The sequence below is a fragment of the Saccopteryx leptura genome, chromosome 3 (genome assembly GCF_036850995.1).
Source record: "Saccopteryx leptura isolate mSacLep1 chromosome 3, mSacLep1_pri_phased_curated, whole genome shotgun sequence".
NCBI lineage: Eukaryota > Metazoa > Chordata > Mammalia > Chiroptera > Emballonuridae > Saccopteryx > Saccopteryx leptura.
This window is the reverse complement of record NC_089505.1, coordinates 84,614,294-84,628,804: the sequence shown is the minus strand read 5'-3', so window position 1 is coordinate 84,628,804 and position 14,511 is coordinate 84,614,294. Positions and strand designations below refer to the sequence as shown.

At 57.4% G+C, this 14,511-nt stretch overlaps 1 protein-coding gene across 3 annotated transcripts in view; it reads left to right on the top strand.

Annotated features, from left to right (window-relative positions):
* The window catches only part of MORN1 (MORN repeat containing 1), a 41,336-nt gene that overhangs the window by 2,600 nt on the left and 24,225 nt on the right, over positions 1 to 14,511 (top strand). For all 3 annotated transcript variants that reach the window (XM_066374828.1, XM_066374830.1, XM_066374829.1), the window contains exons 5-8: positions 801 to 891; positions 1,413 to 1,500; positions 9,505 to 9,601; positions 11,261 to 11,371. In XM_066374828.1, coding sequence (XP_066230925.1) covers positions 801 to 891; positions 1,413 to 1,500; positions 9,505 to 9,601; positions 11,261 to 11,371 — 387 coding nt within the window. The remainder of the gene's footprint in view (positions 1 to 800; positions 892 to 1,412; positions 1,501 to 9,504; positions 9,602 to 11,260; positions 11,372 to 14,511) is intronic.

The window sequence follows — 14,511 nt, the reverse complement described above, 5'->3', positions numbered from 1 at the left end:
ACCATTTTGTTATTTGCTCGCAGTCCCGGAGTCGGCAGCCTGGCCTAGGCTCAGCTGGATGGGTCTGGCCTTGCATGGGGCGATCATAAAGCTATATAGTCACAGTGGCTTGACCAGGCCTAGTGGTCCCCAGGGTCCTCACCATGGCCTTGGAACTGCCAGGGGCCAGCAGTGCAAGCACTGTTGAGGCCTCAGTTCAGTCACGTCCTCCTCATCCTGCTGGACAGAGCGATACTGGAGGCCACACTTGGGGGTGGTGGGCGGACTACGCTCCAGGAAGGCCAGCAGGCGACGGGCACAACCCAAAGGCCAAAGACTCACGGTTCCTGGAAGTCCCAGCCACCGCCAGAGGCAAGCAGGGTAGCCACAAACATCCTCGTGTCGACTCAAGTTAGGCGTAGGAATGACCTCGCACTCCCAACTGTCCTGAACTGAAAACCCCAAATACATTACCACAGCCACAGTCTCACGAGCGTCTCCTCGGCCATTAGACTGAGGTCCCTACGGTGGGCCATTCAGGCCCCACCACATGGGTGCAGATTCCCTGTAAACCCACCCATCTGCAAACAGGGCTGGACTGCGTAGCAGCGTTGCCCCCAGAGCCACCACCACTGGCCTCGTGGCCGCTTGTACCACCCCAAATCAAGTCTCCCATTCTCCGGAAAGGCCGCCGGGCTCTTGGGACCGGGCTGCTGAGTCCTGTGGGTCCTGCCTTGTCCTGAAGTCACCACCTTCCTGCTCCAGGGGAGGTCCACCTGCAGCTGGCAGGAGGTGACATGGGCCTCCCGGCTCCTCCCCAGGACACGGGTGTCTGATGGACCAGGACGGGCACGTGTACCAGGGTTCGTTTCACAACAACAGGCGACATGGCCGGGGACGCATGGACTTTCAGTGAGTATGTGGCCCAGGGACTGTCCCCTAGCCCTTGCCCAGTTGTCATAGAACGGCTGTTTGTGGTGCGATTCCGTACTTTCTCCCTCAGTTACTGAAATTGGTTGCTTGTGTGTTTAGTAAGAGAACATCAACCCCTCTCCTGTAGAATACCTTGTGGGAAGACAGGAGGGTGGGGTGTGGCCACAGCTGGACATCAGGCTTCTTAAACTCCTGGGCAGTCTCTCATCCAAATTCCTGCCATCAGCGTTTGTGGGTTCACCTCTCCCTCCTCTCCCCGGTTGTCTTCTCCAATCCTGCACACCTGGGGGGCCGGCGGCCATGTGTTCTTCGGACCGGCGCCTGTCGTGAGACCCTGCCAAGTGCCTGGCCTCCTGCTCCTTAGCGGCCCAGCCCTGGCACCACAGCCACTCAGCCATCTGCTCAGGACCTATTTCTGCCTGGGTCCTGGCAGCAAGTGCCGAGCCCTGGTCTCAGGGGCTGGCCCTTGGCCTGAGAGCGGCCCTGCGTCTGTCCCTCAGGAACGGCGACTCGTACGACGGCGACTGGGTCCAGGACCAGCGTCAGGGACACGGGGCACTGCGCTGCGCTGATGGCTCCACCTACGAGGTACCAGGGGTTTCTGCAGGGTCCCGCGGCCCAGCCCCCCTGCAGGGTGCAGCTCATGCGCAGCTACAAGGTTGGGGACAGCGGCTATCCCACTTTCCTGGTGATAGAACTGAGGATCAGAGAGCTTATGGGCCCAGCTAATGCCTTCATCATCCGGTCTGATTGCTGAACCGCCCATGACCCACCACCGTCGCCTGTGTGGTGCGCTGCTCCTTCTACTCCTTTGGGTCCTGGCCACCTTGGCCCAGGTGCCCCAGGACGGCCTGGGAGGCAATGTGGTGCCCATCTGCTCCATGGGCAGACTCTGCACCCCCTCACTGCACAGGCGCCCCTCCCAGCTTTAGGGGCTGCACGTTGGTGAAAAGGTCCAAGCATGTCGGGAGCCCTCAGGCCCCCCCCCACTTTTTTTTTCACTGGACACTGGCTAGCGTGCTGGCCAGGAGCCAAATGAGCAGGACCCAGGGTGGGTGTCTCAGTATGCTCACACCTGTGCCTCGTCAGCTCAGGAGCACACGGGTGTGGACGAGGAGCCCTGCTGGCCCTGCCAAGCGCAGCTGGTGGCTAGCAAGCACTGGAGCCCTCCTCTCTGGGCATCGCCATGTGAGCTGAGGCACTGCAGGCAGCAGGAAGGGCAAGCACAGGGCTCTGAGAGAGGGCAGGCCCGGTAGCCGGAGCTGGGGCAGGAGGGAAACACGCTGGAGGCCCCAGCAGAGTGGCCCGTGGGCCCTGGAAACCCCCACGGGCTGGAGTGACCCTAAGTGTCATGAGAAGCGCTGGAAGAAGCTGGTGGTCTGACCTTTGTGCTGAAAGGTCCCTCTGGTTATTCGGAGGGTCCTGCAGACAGCAGGAGAGGTGACAGTGGCCTGCACATGGCGTGCAGCACTTTTGGGTGGTTTAGAGATAAAGACACTGGGCTCGTTGACGGATGTGGGACTTAGAGAATGTCAGATGTCAAGTCGACATAAGAATTGAAGTGATCCCTGAGCTTGGTACCGGCAGCGTCTGAGTCTCCTGCTGTGAGACATGAGCCCGGTGGGGGAACCCCCACCAGCTACTCCTGGGATGGCAGGACCCGCCCTGCACACCTGGGCAGGTGTGCATGGTGGTTTGCACCTGAACTTGTTTGCAAGTGTTACTGTGATCCACAAAAGCTCCATTTCCACTGTCTGAGGTGATTTCATCAGCCTCGGGACCAGCCTTGGGGCTCGCCATGGGCGCCACAAACCCTGGAGCTGCAAGGGCGTCGCAGGGAGACCTGGGCAGGACCTCCCTGCATCCTCCTCCCATCCCCGACTGTCTTGGAGTCACCCTGCAAGTGTCCATACCACTCGGCGGGCTGGGCTGGCTTGTGGGTCAAGGGTTGAGGGTGCACCTCTAGAGTCGGTCACATGTGGTGTCAGGCTTCACATCCTCAGCTCTCCATGCTGTCCAGGCACAAATCTCCCAGCTGCCCTGAAGGGGGCCCATCCCCAGTCTATAGACAAGGTAACTGAGGCACAGAGGAGACCTTGTAAAACAGAGTGAGTGGCAGAGCTGCCTGGAGCCCTGGCTCCCACCCCACCTCCAGGCCTGGGGCCATGGGCACAGCTGGGATGCAGTCAGGGTGGGGGTGCAGACCGGCAGCTCCTCGGGGCTTTGTCCTCAGAAGCTGGTCTGTCCCTCAGCCCCCAGCCTGCCCCAGGGCCTCACATGGGTCATGGACACCCACTGGGCATCCATGGTCTGGGAACTATTGGCACCCACTCGGGTCTCCCCTGCGAACCATGGCTCAGCCAAGAGGGGCTGGGACGAGGGACAGGCTGCTCCTGCACATGCCAGGGTTGCGGGGTGCCCGCCAGCTGCCCACTTGCCACCAGGGGGCAGTCCAGCCCCACTAGCTGCTAGCAGCTCCAAGCTCTGCAGGGACTGCATGTGGGCTGCAGCTTTGTCAGGAGGGTGAAGAAGAGGTATCTGCTTGGACAGTGGCTCCCTCGATGTCATTGGCCATGCTGGCCCAGCCCACAGACCCGGGATCCCACAGGCCCTCAAGGAACGTGGTGGTGTCATTAGCGAGCACCTTTTGGATGAGCACATGTCCCTCCAGATGCAGAAACCGGTCACATTCCCCCAGGATGCACACTGCCTGCCTGCATTCCTCACTGCTCAGCGACATCCCTGCCACTCGGAGCCTCATGGGCAGCGGGACACGGGCAGCCTGGCTACCACCAGAGGCCTGGGTCGTGTTGGGGGCCCAGCCAGTGTCCTGTGTGGGCAGCCCCAGGCCTCAGTCACAGGCACGCGGGTCCCCGTCAGCAAGCCATGGCGGGGACTGAAGCAGCTGCTGTTACCAGCAGCACACACAGTGACCAGGAGCTCCGAGCCTGGCACACAGGTCCAAAGGGAGGGCCGGCGCTGGGTCAGTCACTGAATTCATCAGGCCCCCAGTGCCTTTTAAGAATGAACTTAGGGCCCTGGCCGGTTGGCTCAGTGGTAGAGCATCGGCCTGGCGTGCAGAAGCCCCGGGTTTGATTCCTGGCCAAGGCACACAGGAGAGGTGCCCATCTGCTTCTCCACCCTTCCCCCTCTCCTTCCTCTCTGTCTCTCTCTTCCCCTCCCGCAGCCAAGGCTCCATTGGAGCAAAAATGGCCCGGGCGCGCTGGGGATGGCTCCTTGGCCTCTGCCCCAGGCACTAGAGTGGCTCTGGTCGCAACAGAGCAACACCCCGGAGGGGCAGAGCGTCGCCCCTGGTGGGCGTGCCGGGTGGATCCTGGTCGGGCGCATGCGGGAGTCTGTCTGACTGTCTCTCCCCGTTTCCAGCTTCAGAAAAATACAAAAAAAAGAATGAACTCAGGTAGCCCGGCACTGAGGAGAGCTCCATGGCCTCCACCTCAGGCACTAGAATGGCTTGGGTTGCAATGGAGCAACACCCCTGGTGAGCATGCTGGGTGGATCCCGGTCGGGTGCATGTAGGAGTCTGTCTGCCTCCCCACTTCTCAGTTCAGAAAAAATACAAAAAAAAAAAAAAGAATTAACTCAAGGCGAGTCAAGAAAGGCCGGCCCGGGACCGCTCACACATGCCCTGCCAGGTCCATTCCCAGGACATCGCTGTGCAGGAAAGCAATCCCCCGTCTGTTGCAGCCTGGTTGTGTGGTGGATCTTGAGCTCAGCTCCATGGGCTCAGGCGACAGCAGTCCCAGCACCAGCATCTTTGTGCTGTGGGGACACCTCCTAGGCCCAACCCTGAACTCCGGGCACGAAGTGTCCCCCAAGCCTGGAGTCACCAGAGGGAGTCGGCTGTTACACCCGAAGTGTGTGTCCCCGAGGAGGCAGCTGTCCCCAGGGCTTTCCGTACACAAACAGCCCTGTCTTAAAACTTTTATTGTAAAACACACGTCACATAACAGTTGCCGTTTGCATCATTGGGTGCACAGCTCAGTAGCCTTAAACCCTCAAGTTGTCGTACAGCCGTCACCTCTGCCATCTCTGCGACTTTCCATCTTCCTCAACTGACGCTAAGTTCCCAATAACTCCCCTCCCCCAACAACCCCTCTGCCAGCCCCACACCACTGTCTACTTCCTCTCTGTGAATCTGACCCCTCCAGGGATCCCTATGAGTGGGTCACACAGCACTCGTCCTTCTGTGTCTGGTTTATGTCACAGAGCATAATGTCCTCCAGGTCCATCCACGTAGCAGGTGTCAGAGCTTCTTTCCTTTTAAAGGATTAATAATATTCCTCTGTGTGTGTGTGTGTGACGTGTTTGTCCACCATCCACCCATGAACACTGGGTTGTTTTACCTCTGGGTGAGTGCAAGGTGCTGTGAACGTGGGTGAGCGGTTGTCCCTTTGAGACCCTGCTTCCAGTGCCTCTGGGGCGTGTGCTGTGTGGAGCCGCTGGACCCCGGGTCGCTCTGTGATTAAGTTCTGAGGCACCGCCGTGCAGTTCCTCCGGCAGCCGCACCATCCATCTCACCGTGCACACTGCTGGTGTCCCATGTGCTCACCGTGGTCAGCAGCGGGACCCTCCTGCGGGGCCCCCTGTGCTCCTTTGACATCTCCCTTGGCTGGGCCACCAGCACGCCTGCTGCTGTCCTCGGGTGCACGTGCTCATAGCGCATCACGGCCAGGCCATGTGGGATTCTTGCACCAGAGGGATGCGCTCCAAAGCGGGCTGGCAGCCTCCACCCGCACCCTCCTGCCCCACGAGTGCGCATACCACAGACACACCAGCGCTCTGCGTGTTCTTTACTGTCCAGATCATTTCACTTTGAAAAGTCCAAAGAACCGTCAGTGCGTGATGCTCCCTCAGCCACCACTGATGTGAGCACAGCCTGTAATAAGCCATTCCCGGAAAATGCTCAGGACACATGGAGCTGGGTGGCCCATTCTCCCAGCGACGGGCGGGCTGTTCCCAAACCACCTCTGCTGCCAGGTCGGTCACCAGGATTCCTCGACACAGAGCTTTTTAACGAACCTTCAGAAAACGAGTCCTCGAAAAGACTTATTTCTGAAAATAAACGTCGTATCATCTTCCGTCAGAAAATAAATCCAGCCTGACCGGGCACTGGCGCGGTGGATAGAACGTTGGACTGGGATGCGGAGGACCCAGGTTCGAGACCCCGAGGTTGCCAGCTTGAGTGCAGGTTTATCTGGTTTGAGCAAAAAGCTCACCAGCTTGGACCCAAGGTTGCTGGCTCGAGCAAGGGGTTACTCGGTTTGCTGAAGGCCCACGGTTAAGGCACATATAAGAAAGCAATCAATGAACAACTAAGGTGTCGCCACAAAAAACTGATGATTGATGCTTCTCATCTCTCTCCATTCCTGTCTGTCTATCCCTCTTTCTGACTCTCTCTTTGTCTCTGAAAAAAAAGAAAATCCAACGTGCTCCAAGTTGAGCGTCTCCCCTCCTCAACTGATAGGAACCACAGGGTCTGGCATGACGGCCCATGGCCTGGCCGTAACCCGTTTGTCTTGGGGCCCAAGAGTGCCCCCTGCCTCTGGCCCCCTGTGATGGTTAATGTACAAGTCAACCCCAGTTTGCTGGTGCACAGCACATGGGACCTCCCACCCTGCCTTCACCTCTGAGGGGCCAGGATGTGCATGCCTGGTGTTGCCCGTGGCAGCGAGCTCACCAGCTCCTCCTGAAGACATGGCTATAACTCAGTGACTCCCCCAGACACAGGGCAGCCTCTTGGCACAGTGGAGCTGGGAACTGATGTGTGCCTGCGGGGCCCACAGCCACCCGGTAGGGGAGGCAGGCTGAGGTGGGGAGAACCAGGAGCTGGTGTGGCTGCACTAGGGTCCCCGCTGGCAGCTGCTGGCTCCGTGTGCATGTACGTTGGCCACGTTTCCGCTTTGGCTTTTCTTAGAGGTAGGCCTGCTGGGTGGTGCACCTGCTCAGCGCTCCAAGCAGGTGGTGGCCTTCTGCGCGTCTTCACCTGCCCGGCCTCCCAGCCTCCTGCTCCTCACCTGCTTGGCCGCAGAAATGCCAGGGGCTTCTGTGTCCCCATGTCACCATCCTCGGGCCAGGAGGCCCCAGTCTAGGAATGTGGGGCCTTGTCCCAGGGGCACATTGAGCACAGGACTGAGAAGCATCTGGGCCAGTTTAAGCGTCCCTAGGAAGAGGGGTCTGGGCTGTACGGTCACCGTGGGACCAGTGCCCGACCCTGTTTTTCCTGTGGGGTTTGCCGTCAGTAAGGCCATGCCAGACGCATCACAGCAGCTTGTTTGCAACAAACAGCAAAACTCATCCGTTCGCACTCTGAAATCTAAGGGATGTAGAGCCAGGATCACGGACACACCACAGACACTGCTGATATCTGGGACATGCCTGTGGAAGTGGACGGGTAAGGGCCCCCACCTGTGCCACCAGCATGCTGCTCTGAAGCTGGAGACCCCAGCCCCTGGACAGTTGCAGGGCCTAGGCAGGTGACCAGGCCATGTCTTCACATGTGACCTGGCCTCAGGCCAGCCAACCTGCGAGCCCATGGCCTCAGAGAAAGTCCTCATCATCTCAGGCCAGGGAGTCGGGTGAGGCTGTGCGGTGGCCCTTGGGCCCAGGCCAAGGACTGAGCCACTGTGCTTTCTGCGTCCCAAGTCCCAGCACGAAACCCAAAGTCTCAGGAAAGAGCATGAACTTCTAGTGAAAGTTGGGGTGATGAGCTCACTTTGACTCACACGGGGCTGCATGTGACGGGCCGTGAGTCAAAGCTGACAACTTATCAGGTGCAGGATGGTGTCCGGAGGGCGTCCAGGATTCAGGAAAGTGTCCAGCAGCTTCTGCAGCAGTGAGAGTCACCCTCTCCTCCCAGCACACAAACAGGAACTTGGTGCCATGCCCGCCGAAGCCTGTCCCCACCCCAACTCAGGGACAGCCCCTGCCGCACCCACACACAGATGGGCACACATGGCCCCAGCGGGCACAGCACCCCGTCCTGGTTGTCCTGAGGACCCACAGATACTGCTGGAAGCTATGCTGGCACCAGGGACAGCAACTGGTGGTCCTGGGCCATCCTCCTGTGCCTGCTGGGTGGGTTCCCCTCCCCCTGCCGGCCATGAAGGGTAGCCCAGGACCCAGGGGGTTGGCTGCAGGTCTCGGGGTCTGAGTGACATACCACGGAGCCCCTCCTCCACCTTGGTCTGGCCTGTGGCCTACAGACATGAGCCTCGTCTTAGTGGACGTAGATGAACGCCCTGCGATGCCAGCGCATGTGGCACTGAGCATCCCAGACACAGCAGTGTGCGGGCTCAGGAGGTGCCAGGGCTGACCCTGCTCCCTGCCCCTCCAGGGCAGCCAGGCCTGCCGTGGGGGCAGCCATACCTCTGCCCATCTGGCACCCAAAACCGGCAGCCTGGACTCCACAGAAGCCATGAGCATGACCAGCAGGCTGCCAGCTGTCCGTGCCCAGCTTGGGGCCTGGGCTGGAGCTGGAGGTGCCTGTTCCCGTCTTCTCTTGACATGGTCTAGCTGCCCAGCCCCTCGTGTGCAGTAACAGCCTGTTTCAAACAGCCGTGGGAAGCACTTTTCCCAGGTTTGGGGGTGTCTGAGCTTCCCAGGGCTGCAACCTGCAGGGACCAGTCCCGCAGGCCCATTTGCACTAGCCCCTCCCAGACCGTGAGAGGAGTCGGGGTGCCAGGAGCCAGAGCCCAAGCTCAGCTGCACTCCCTCCCTTCATTTCCAACCGAGCCTGTGGCTCCCATGGAGACCTAGGGTGCCCTGTGGGCAGCGCCCCCAACTGGGTCTCTGACTGCCACCCTCCTCCCCAGGCTCAGCTGCCGGGTGTCCTGGGGCCCCCTTGAAGAGCAGGGTTGGAATCGGGGTGCAGTTAGCTTCTGCAGAAGAGTGAATAGAACCAAACATGCTGTTGGCTACATTTTCTCCTAATAGGAGTAATTCACAGTCAAATAAATACACCATTGTGATCTTGAAATTTTCCACAGAGATCATTTCCCCGCTATTCCACATGATTTCCTGCCTGGTTGTGTGTGCGGTCGAGAAAGAGGGGCTTATCACGGGGTGGGGGAGGCAGCAGCTCAGGGGGCGCCGCGAGCCAGTGTCTCGGGGCACCGGGCTCTGTCAGTTCACACTGTTTCTAATTGGCCTTTTCATTATTATCCGGGAACAAATGCTCTCAAGGCCGCAGCCCCACGCAGCTGCGTGGAGACGCAGTCTGCTTTGCTACGTTCGGCACGAGCGAGCGCAGCATCTTTTATTAAAAGGACTTTTGTGCTGAGAAGTGTGCCCTCCTGAGCCAGTGTTGTGCTTGCGCTTTCTGTGCACGCCATTGTTCCCAAACTTCCTGCCTCCGTAAAACTCAAAAGCAGCACGTCTTGCACAGCACACTGGACCGTGTGTTCAAACGCAGGGTAACTCCTCACCCTTGGGACAGCTTGTTTCCAGCGGCCTTTGGTCCCCTGGGGCCCCTGGGAACCCTGTGGAGAAAGGGACAGAGGCTGCCCCCTGGTGTCACCCACCCCAGACTGCTCGCAGAGCCTGCCCGAGCCTGAGCCGTTGCTCTCTCTGCAGGGACAGTGGCACAGCGATGTCTTCAGTGGCCTGGGCACTATGGCCCACTGCTCTGGGGTCGTCTACCGCGGGATGTGGATCAATGGCCACCCAATGGGTAGGTGTGCACCCCCCCGCCGCCTTTCCCTGGGCCTTGCAGGGTCACGTCTGGGCTTCCTGCGTTTTCTCAGGTAGCCCTGGGCCATCACACAGGAGGTGCTGGGCCAAGAGGTGCCGGGGGAGGGGCGGGGGGGCTAGGAAGACATGGAATCTAAAGGGCTTGTGACCTGCAGGAGCCCCAGTCAGACCTTGGACCCAAGGGGCCTGCTGTGGATGGGGCCTCCCAACATCAGCCTTTCCCAATCACGGGGGCTGCCATCCCTGGGGCCTGTGCATCTGCATCCCCTCACAGCCTCTGTCGGCCCCTGACCTGAGCTCGCCCATCCAAGTACTAACCAGGCCTGACCCTGCTTAGCTTCCGAGATTAGACGAGATTGGACATGTTCAGGGTGGTATGGCCGTAGACTGACCTGAGCTCTCTGCACTGTGACGTTAGCACAGGCAGCCAGAGGCCTTCAGGGGCTTTGTTTGGGGGGCTGGCTCCCCCTCCCATGTTGCTGCCTGAGCATTGAAGTGCCCCCCCTACCTTGTTAGACTCCAGGATGAGGGTGCCACCCTGAACCTTGGGGGTCCTGGAACCCTGGGCGGGGAGAGGCCAAAGGGTGCCAATGACAACTGTCTCAGCCCATGTGGGCGCCTGCTGAGCCAGGTGGGCTCCATAGCAAGGGCCACGGTCCTGGTACCCAGGGTACATCTCTGGGGCTGCAGGACCACCCCACAGCCAGGGTCAGGGGCTGAGCCCAGCACTCCTGCCTTAGGTGGAGCCTCCCAGAGGAGGTCCTGGATTCTTCCCAGCCCCCAGTCTCAGGCAGGGCCCTGGGTCCACCAGGAGCCTCTTAGTAACATCACCTTGAGAAGGAATCCAGGTCCCACCCACCCCAGATTTGGGGTCTTGTTGGAAGCCCTGGGTGTGGTGTGGCCTCACTTCTCCCTGAGGGTCTCAGGCTGGCCAGCCGCCGGCATTCCCAAGCCAGGGTGAGCTCTGGCATTATCTGACTGGGCGTGCCTGGAATCCCTCCAGAACAGAGCAGGGCTGCCCCACTGTCCAGGGAGGCCCAGCAGCCCCTGCGACCCTGTTCTGGCTCCGGCGGGGCCTCCTCCCGGCCAGCCTGGCGCTCACAGAGCTCTGCCAACTCTCAGCTGTACTCTGCCAGCTCTTGTCAGGAAAGCCCCACTGTGCTGTGAGTGAGGCCATCACTCTCTGGGGGCCTAGTGCAGGGGGCCGGCCCAGGCCGCTGACTCAGACTCAGGGGATGCAGGCCTGAATCTGACAGCAGGAGGGGGACATGCGGGACAGTCCAGCATGGGTGATCCTGACCGTGCAGCTGGCTAGCTCCTCCCCATTCCCCATCTCCCACTCAACCGTTGGCAGACACTCTGTGCCCCATGTAATGCATTCAGGTCAGTTCTGGAACCATCTTCCAACCCTCAGAACAGCATCACAGTCTTAGTCCTTGGTGGCTGCCTGGGTCACTTCTCAGGGAGGTGGCTGGTTGGGGGACGTTCAGCCGTTGCAACCCTGTGCCCCCTCCCAGGGGTGTCCCACTCACTAGGGAGAGGGCTTGTCCGGCTGCAGGACCCCCAGCTGTGGCTCTAGCCTTGGCGCAGGTGGGTGGGAAGCACCCAGTCCCAACACGGCGCCTCCACTCTCTCCCAGAACAAGCCGTAAAGACCGTGATTTTGGGCCCGGAGGTGATGGACGTGACCCATGGCTCTGCCTTCACGCTGAGCATTCAGCTGCAGCAGGACAACGGGGCAGTGGCCGAAAGTAAGTGTCCCCAGGTGACCTTTCCGGAAAGATGAACAGGTATCAGGTTCTCAAGCAAGAAGCCACGTGTGTGCAAGCATGTCTTGCGTGAGCGTACTGTGAGCACGTGTGCTCTGCAGGCCCCCATGCACACAAGTGCGCGTTTGTGTGCCCGTGGTCATCACACACCTCACAGACGAGGGGATGATGACTGCAGTGTTTTGTGGTCTGCAAAGGCCAGGCTCAGCCTGGCCAGGGGAGAGGTCCTCGTCCTCTGGGGTAATCAAACAAGGACAGAGCTCCATCTGTCTAGGCTGCTCTTGTAAAGGACCCAGTCAGCCTCAGTGACGCAGAGGAAGGACATCCCGACTTCCCACAGCCCTTCCCACCTGGAAGAGCCAGTGCCTCGCAGGGAGACCCCACCCATCACCAGAGACACCACTAGGGGCAGGACTGCCCATTCATAAACGCTCGCAATCCCTAAGTACATGGACTTGCTCAGCTCAACAAGTTCTAATTAGGACGCCACAATGCGTAGCACACCTCATATATATTTAGTCGCAATGGGTGTATTGTAACAACTTGATTCTGGTATCATTTACAGAACGTGAAATCTGCCTGTGTTAGTGAGTCCATGATTTTTAGTAAATTTGCAGTCGGACAGCCGTCGCCACACCAGTGCTGACTTAGGGCATTCCCTTCACCCAGAGAGACCCCTCCCATAGCTTGCAGCCCAGCCACCCTCAGTCCACGCATCCAGGAACCCATCCCCCTCTCTCCATGGATTTGCCCCTCTGGGCATTTCCTGTGAGTTGTGCGGGGTGTCTTCTGCTCTGCTGAGCTCAGGGGATCACCACATTGCCCGGCAGTCTTCACTGTGCCCGGTCACATTCACACAGCACACTGGCTACCCACCCCTCCCCTGTGATGGACCGCTGACTTACCCACACTATTTGGTGGCTGTGAGTGCTTCTGTCCAAGCCTGTGTGTGCATGTGTGCTTTCATTCACACACCTGTGGTAAGGGTCGCTGGAGTGCACAGTAGATTCTGGTTTAAACTTTGGAGAAACTGCCCAAGTGTTTTTCCTGAGTGGCCCAGGGTTTCCCGTCCCACAGACAGCACAAAGCTGACTCCGCGCCCCGCCTTGCTGTGTTCTCCAAAGGCGCTGTCCAGAGGATGTCGAGTGGCAGGCATCGCACGTGGTCTGTGACATTCAGGGCCATTCCGGTCATCTCTTTCTTCTTGAGTATTGTCCATTTCATCTAAGTTGCCAGACTTATTGCATAAGCCTGTTTATGCCCATTCTGCTTTTAACGCCATGATGTCATCTCTCTTGTTCCCAACGTGGATTACTGTGTCTTCTTTCTCCTTGTCCCAACTAGTTGGGCTAGAGAGGATAAGTTGCACTGATAAACAACCGACTCTGTGTTTTCTGTTGTCTACTTTATTAATTCCTATTTTGCTCTTATTAATTCTTTGCTTTTCCTTATTTTTGGTGTAATTGAATGTACTTTTCTAATTCTTAACGTAGAAAGAAACTAAAGACATTTCAGAGCTTTTCTCGTATAGGGGCTTGTTGCTATAAATTTCCCTCTGGGCACTGCTTTAGCTGCATCCTACAAGTTTCCTATTTTGTGCTTTCATTTTCATTCAATTCAAAATACTTTCTGATTTCTTTTTTTTCTTTTTTAATAGGAACAGAGAGAGAGTCAGAGAGGGGGATAGATAGGGACAGACAGACAGGAACAGAGAGAGATGAGAAGCATCAATCATCAGTTTTTTGTTGTGACACCTTAGTTGTTAATTGATTGCTTTCTCATATGTGCCTTGACCGCAGGCCTTCAGCAGACCGAGTAACCCCTTGCTCGAGCCAGCGACCTTGAGTCCAAGCTGGTGAGCTTTTTTTTTTTTATTACAGAGGCAGAGATAGACAGGGACAGACAGACAGGAACGGAGAGAGATGAGAAGCATCAATCATCAGTTTCTCGTTGCGCGTTGCGACTTCTTAGTTGTTCATTGATTGCTTTCTCACATGTGCCTTGACCGTGGGCCTTCAGCAGACTGAGTAACCCCCTGCTGGAGCCAGCGACCTTGGGTCCAAGCTGGTGAGCTCTTTGCTCAAGCCAGATGAGCCCGCGCTCAAGCTGGCGACCTCGGAGTCTCGAACCTGGGTCCTTCTGCATCCCAGTCCGACGCTCTATCCACTGCGCCACCACCTGGTCAGGCGCTGGTGAGCTTTTTGCTCAAGCCAGGTGAGCCAGTGCTCAAGCTGGCAACCTCCGGGTCTCAAACCTGGGTGCTCCGCATCCCAGTCCGACACTCTATTCACTGTGCCACCACCTAGTCAGGCTTACTTTCTGATTTCTTATTGGACCCAGTAGTCAGTTAGATTTTTATAGAATAAGTGTGTTGTGTCTAACCTGTGGTGGCACAGTGGATAAAGCATCGACCTGGGACACTGAGGTCACTAGTTCAAAAGCCTGGGCTTTCCCAGTCATGGGACATATGGGGGTTGATGCTTCCTGCTCCTCCCCCTCTTCTCTCTCTCTCGCTCTTTCTCCTCTCTCTCTCTCCTCTCTAAAAATAAATAAAATCTATAAATAAATAAATAAATAAATAAATAAAGTGTGCCACTTATAGGTGGCAAAGAGTTGGGTTTTGCTTTTTTTTTTTTTATCCAATCTAGCCATCTCTGTCTTTCACTGGATGTGTTTATACTGTTCGCATGTAATATAATTATTGGTAGGACAGATTCAAGCTTTTACCATTTTACTATTTGTTTTCCATCTCCCTCAGTGGTTTTTTCCCCTTTATACTTGATTCCTATCTTTTTTTTTATTGAGTACTTTTTATGATTTCATTTTATCTCCCCTGTAGTATCTTTCAGTATCGGCTAGTATCTTTCAGCCTTGGTTCTGTTCTTCTGGGGGCTTAGGTCTATAATACACGTCTTTAACCTACAGTCCCCTTCCAGGCAGTACCGCACTTCCTTGGCCGGGGAGCTACAACAGGACATTCCTTCCTGTTCACTCTCAGTCTCCATCCACACTGTTGTCTTCATACACTTGACGTTTGTGTATCTAATAAACTTCTTGACGCCATTGCTGTTATTCCTATTCAAACCGCTGTTCACCTTTTCAAGAGTGTTTAACTAGCAGAG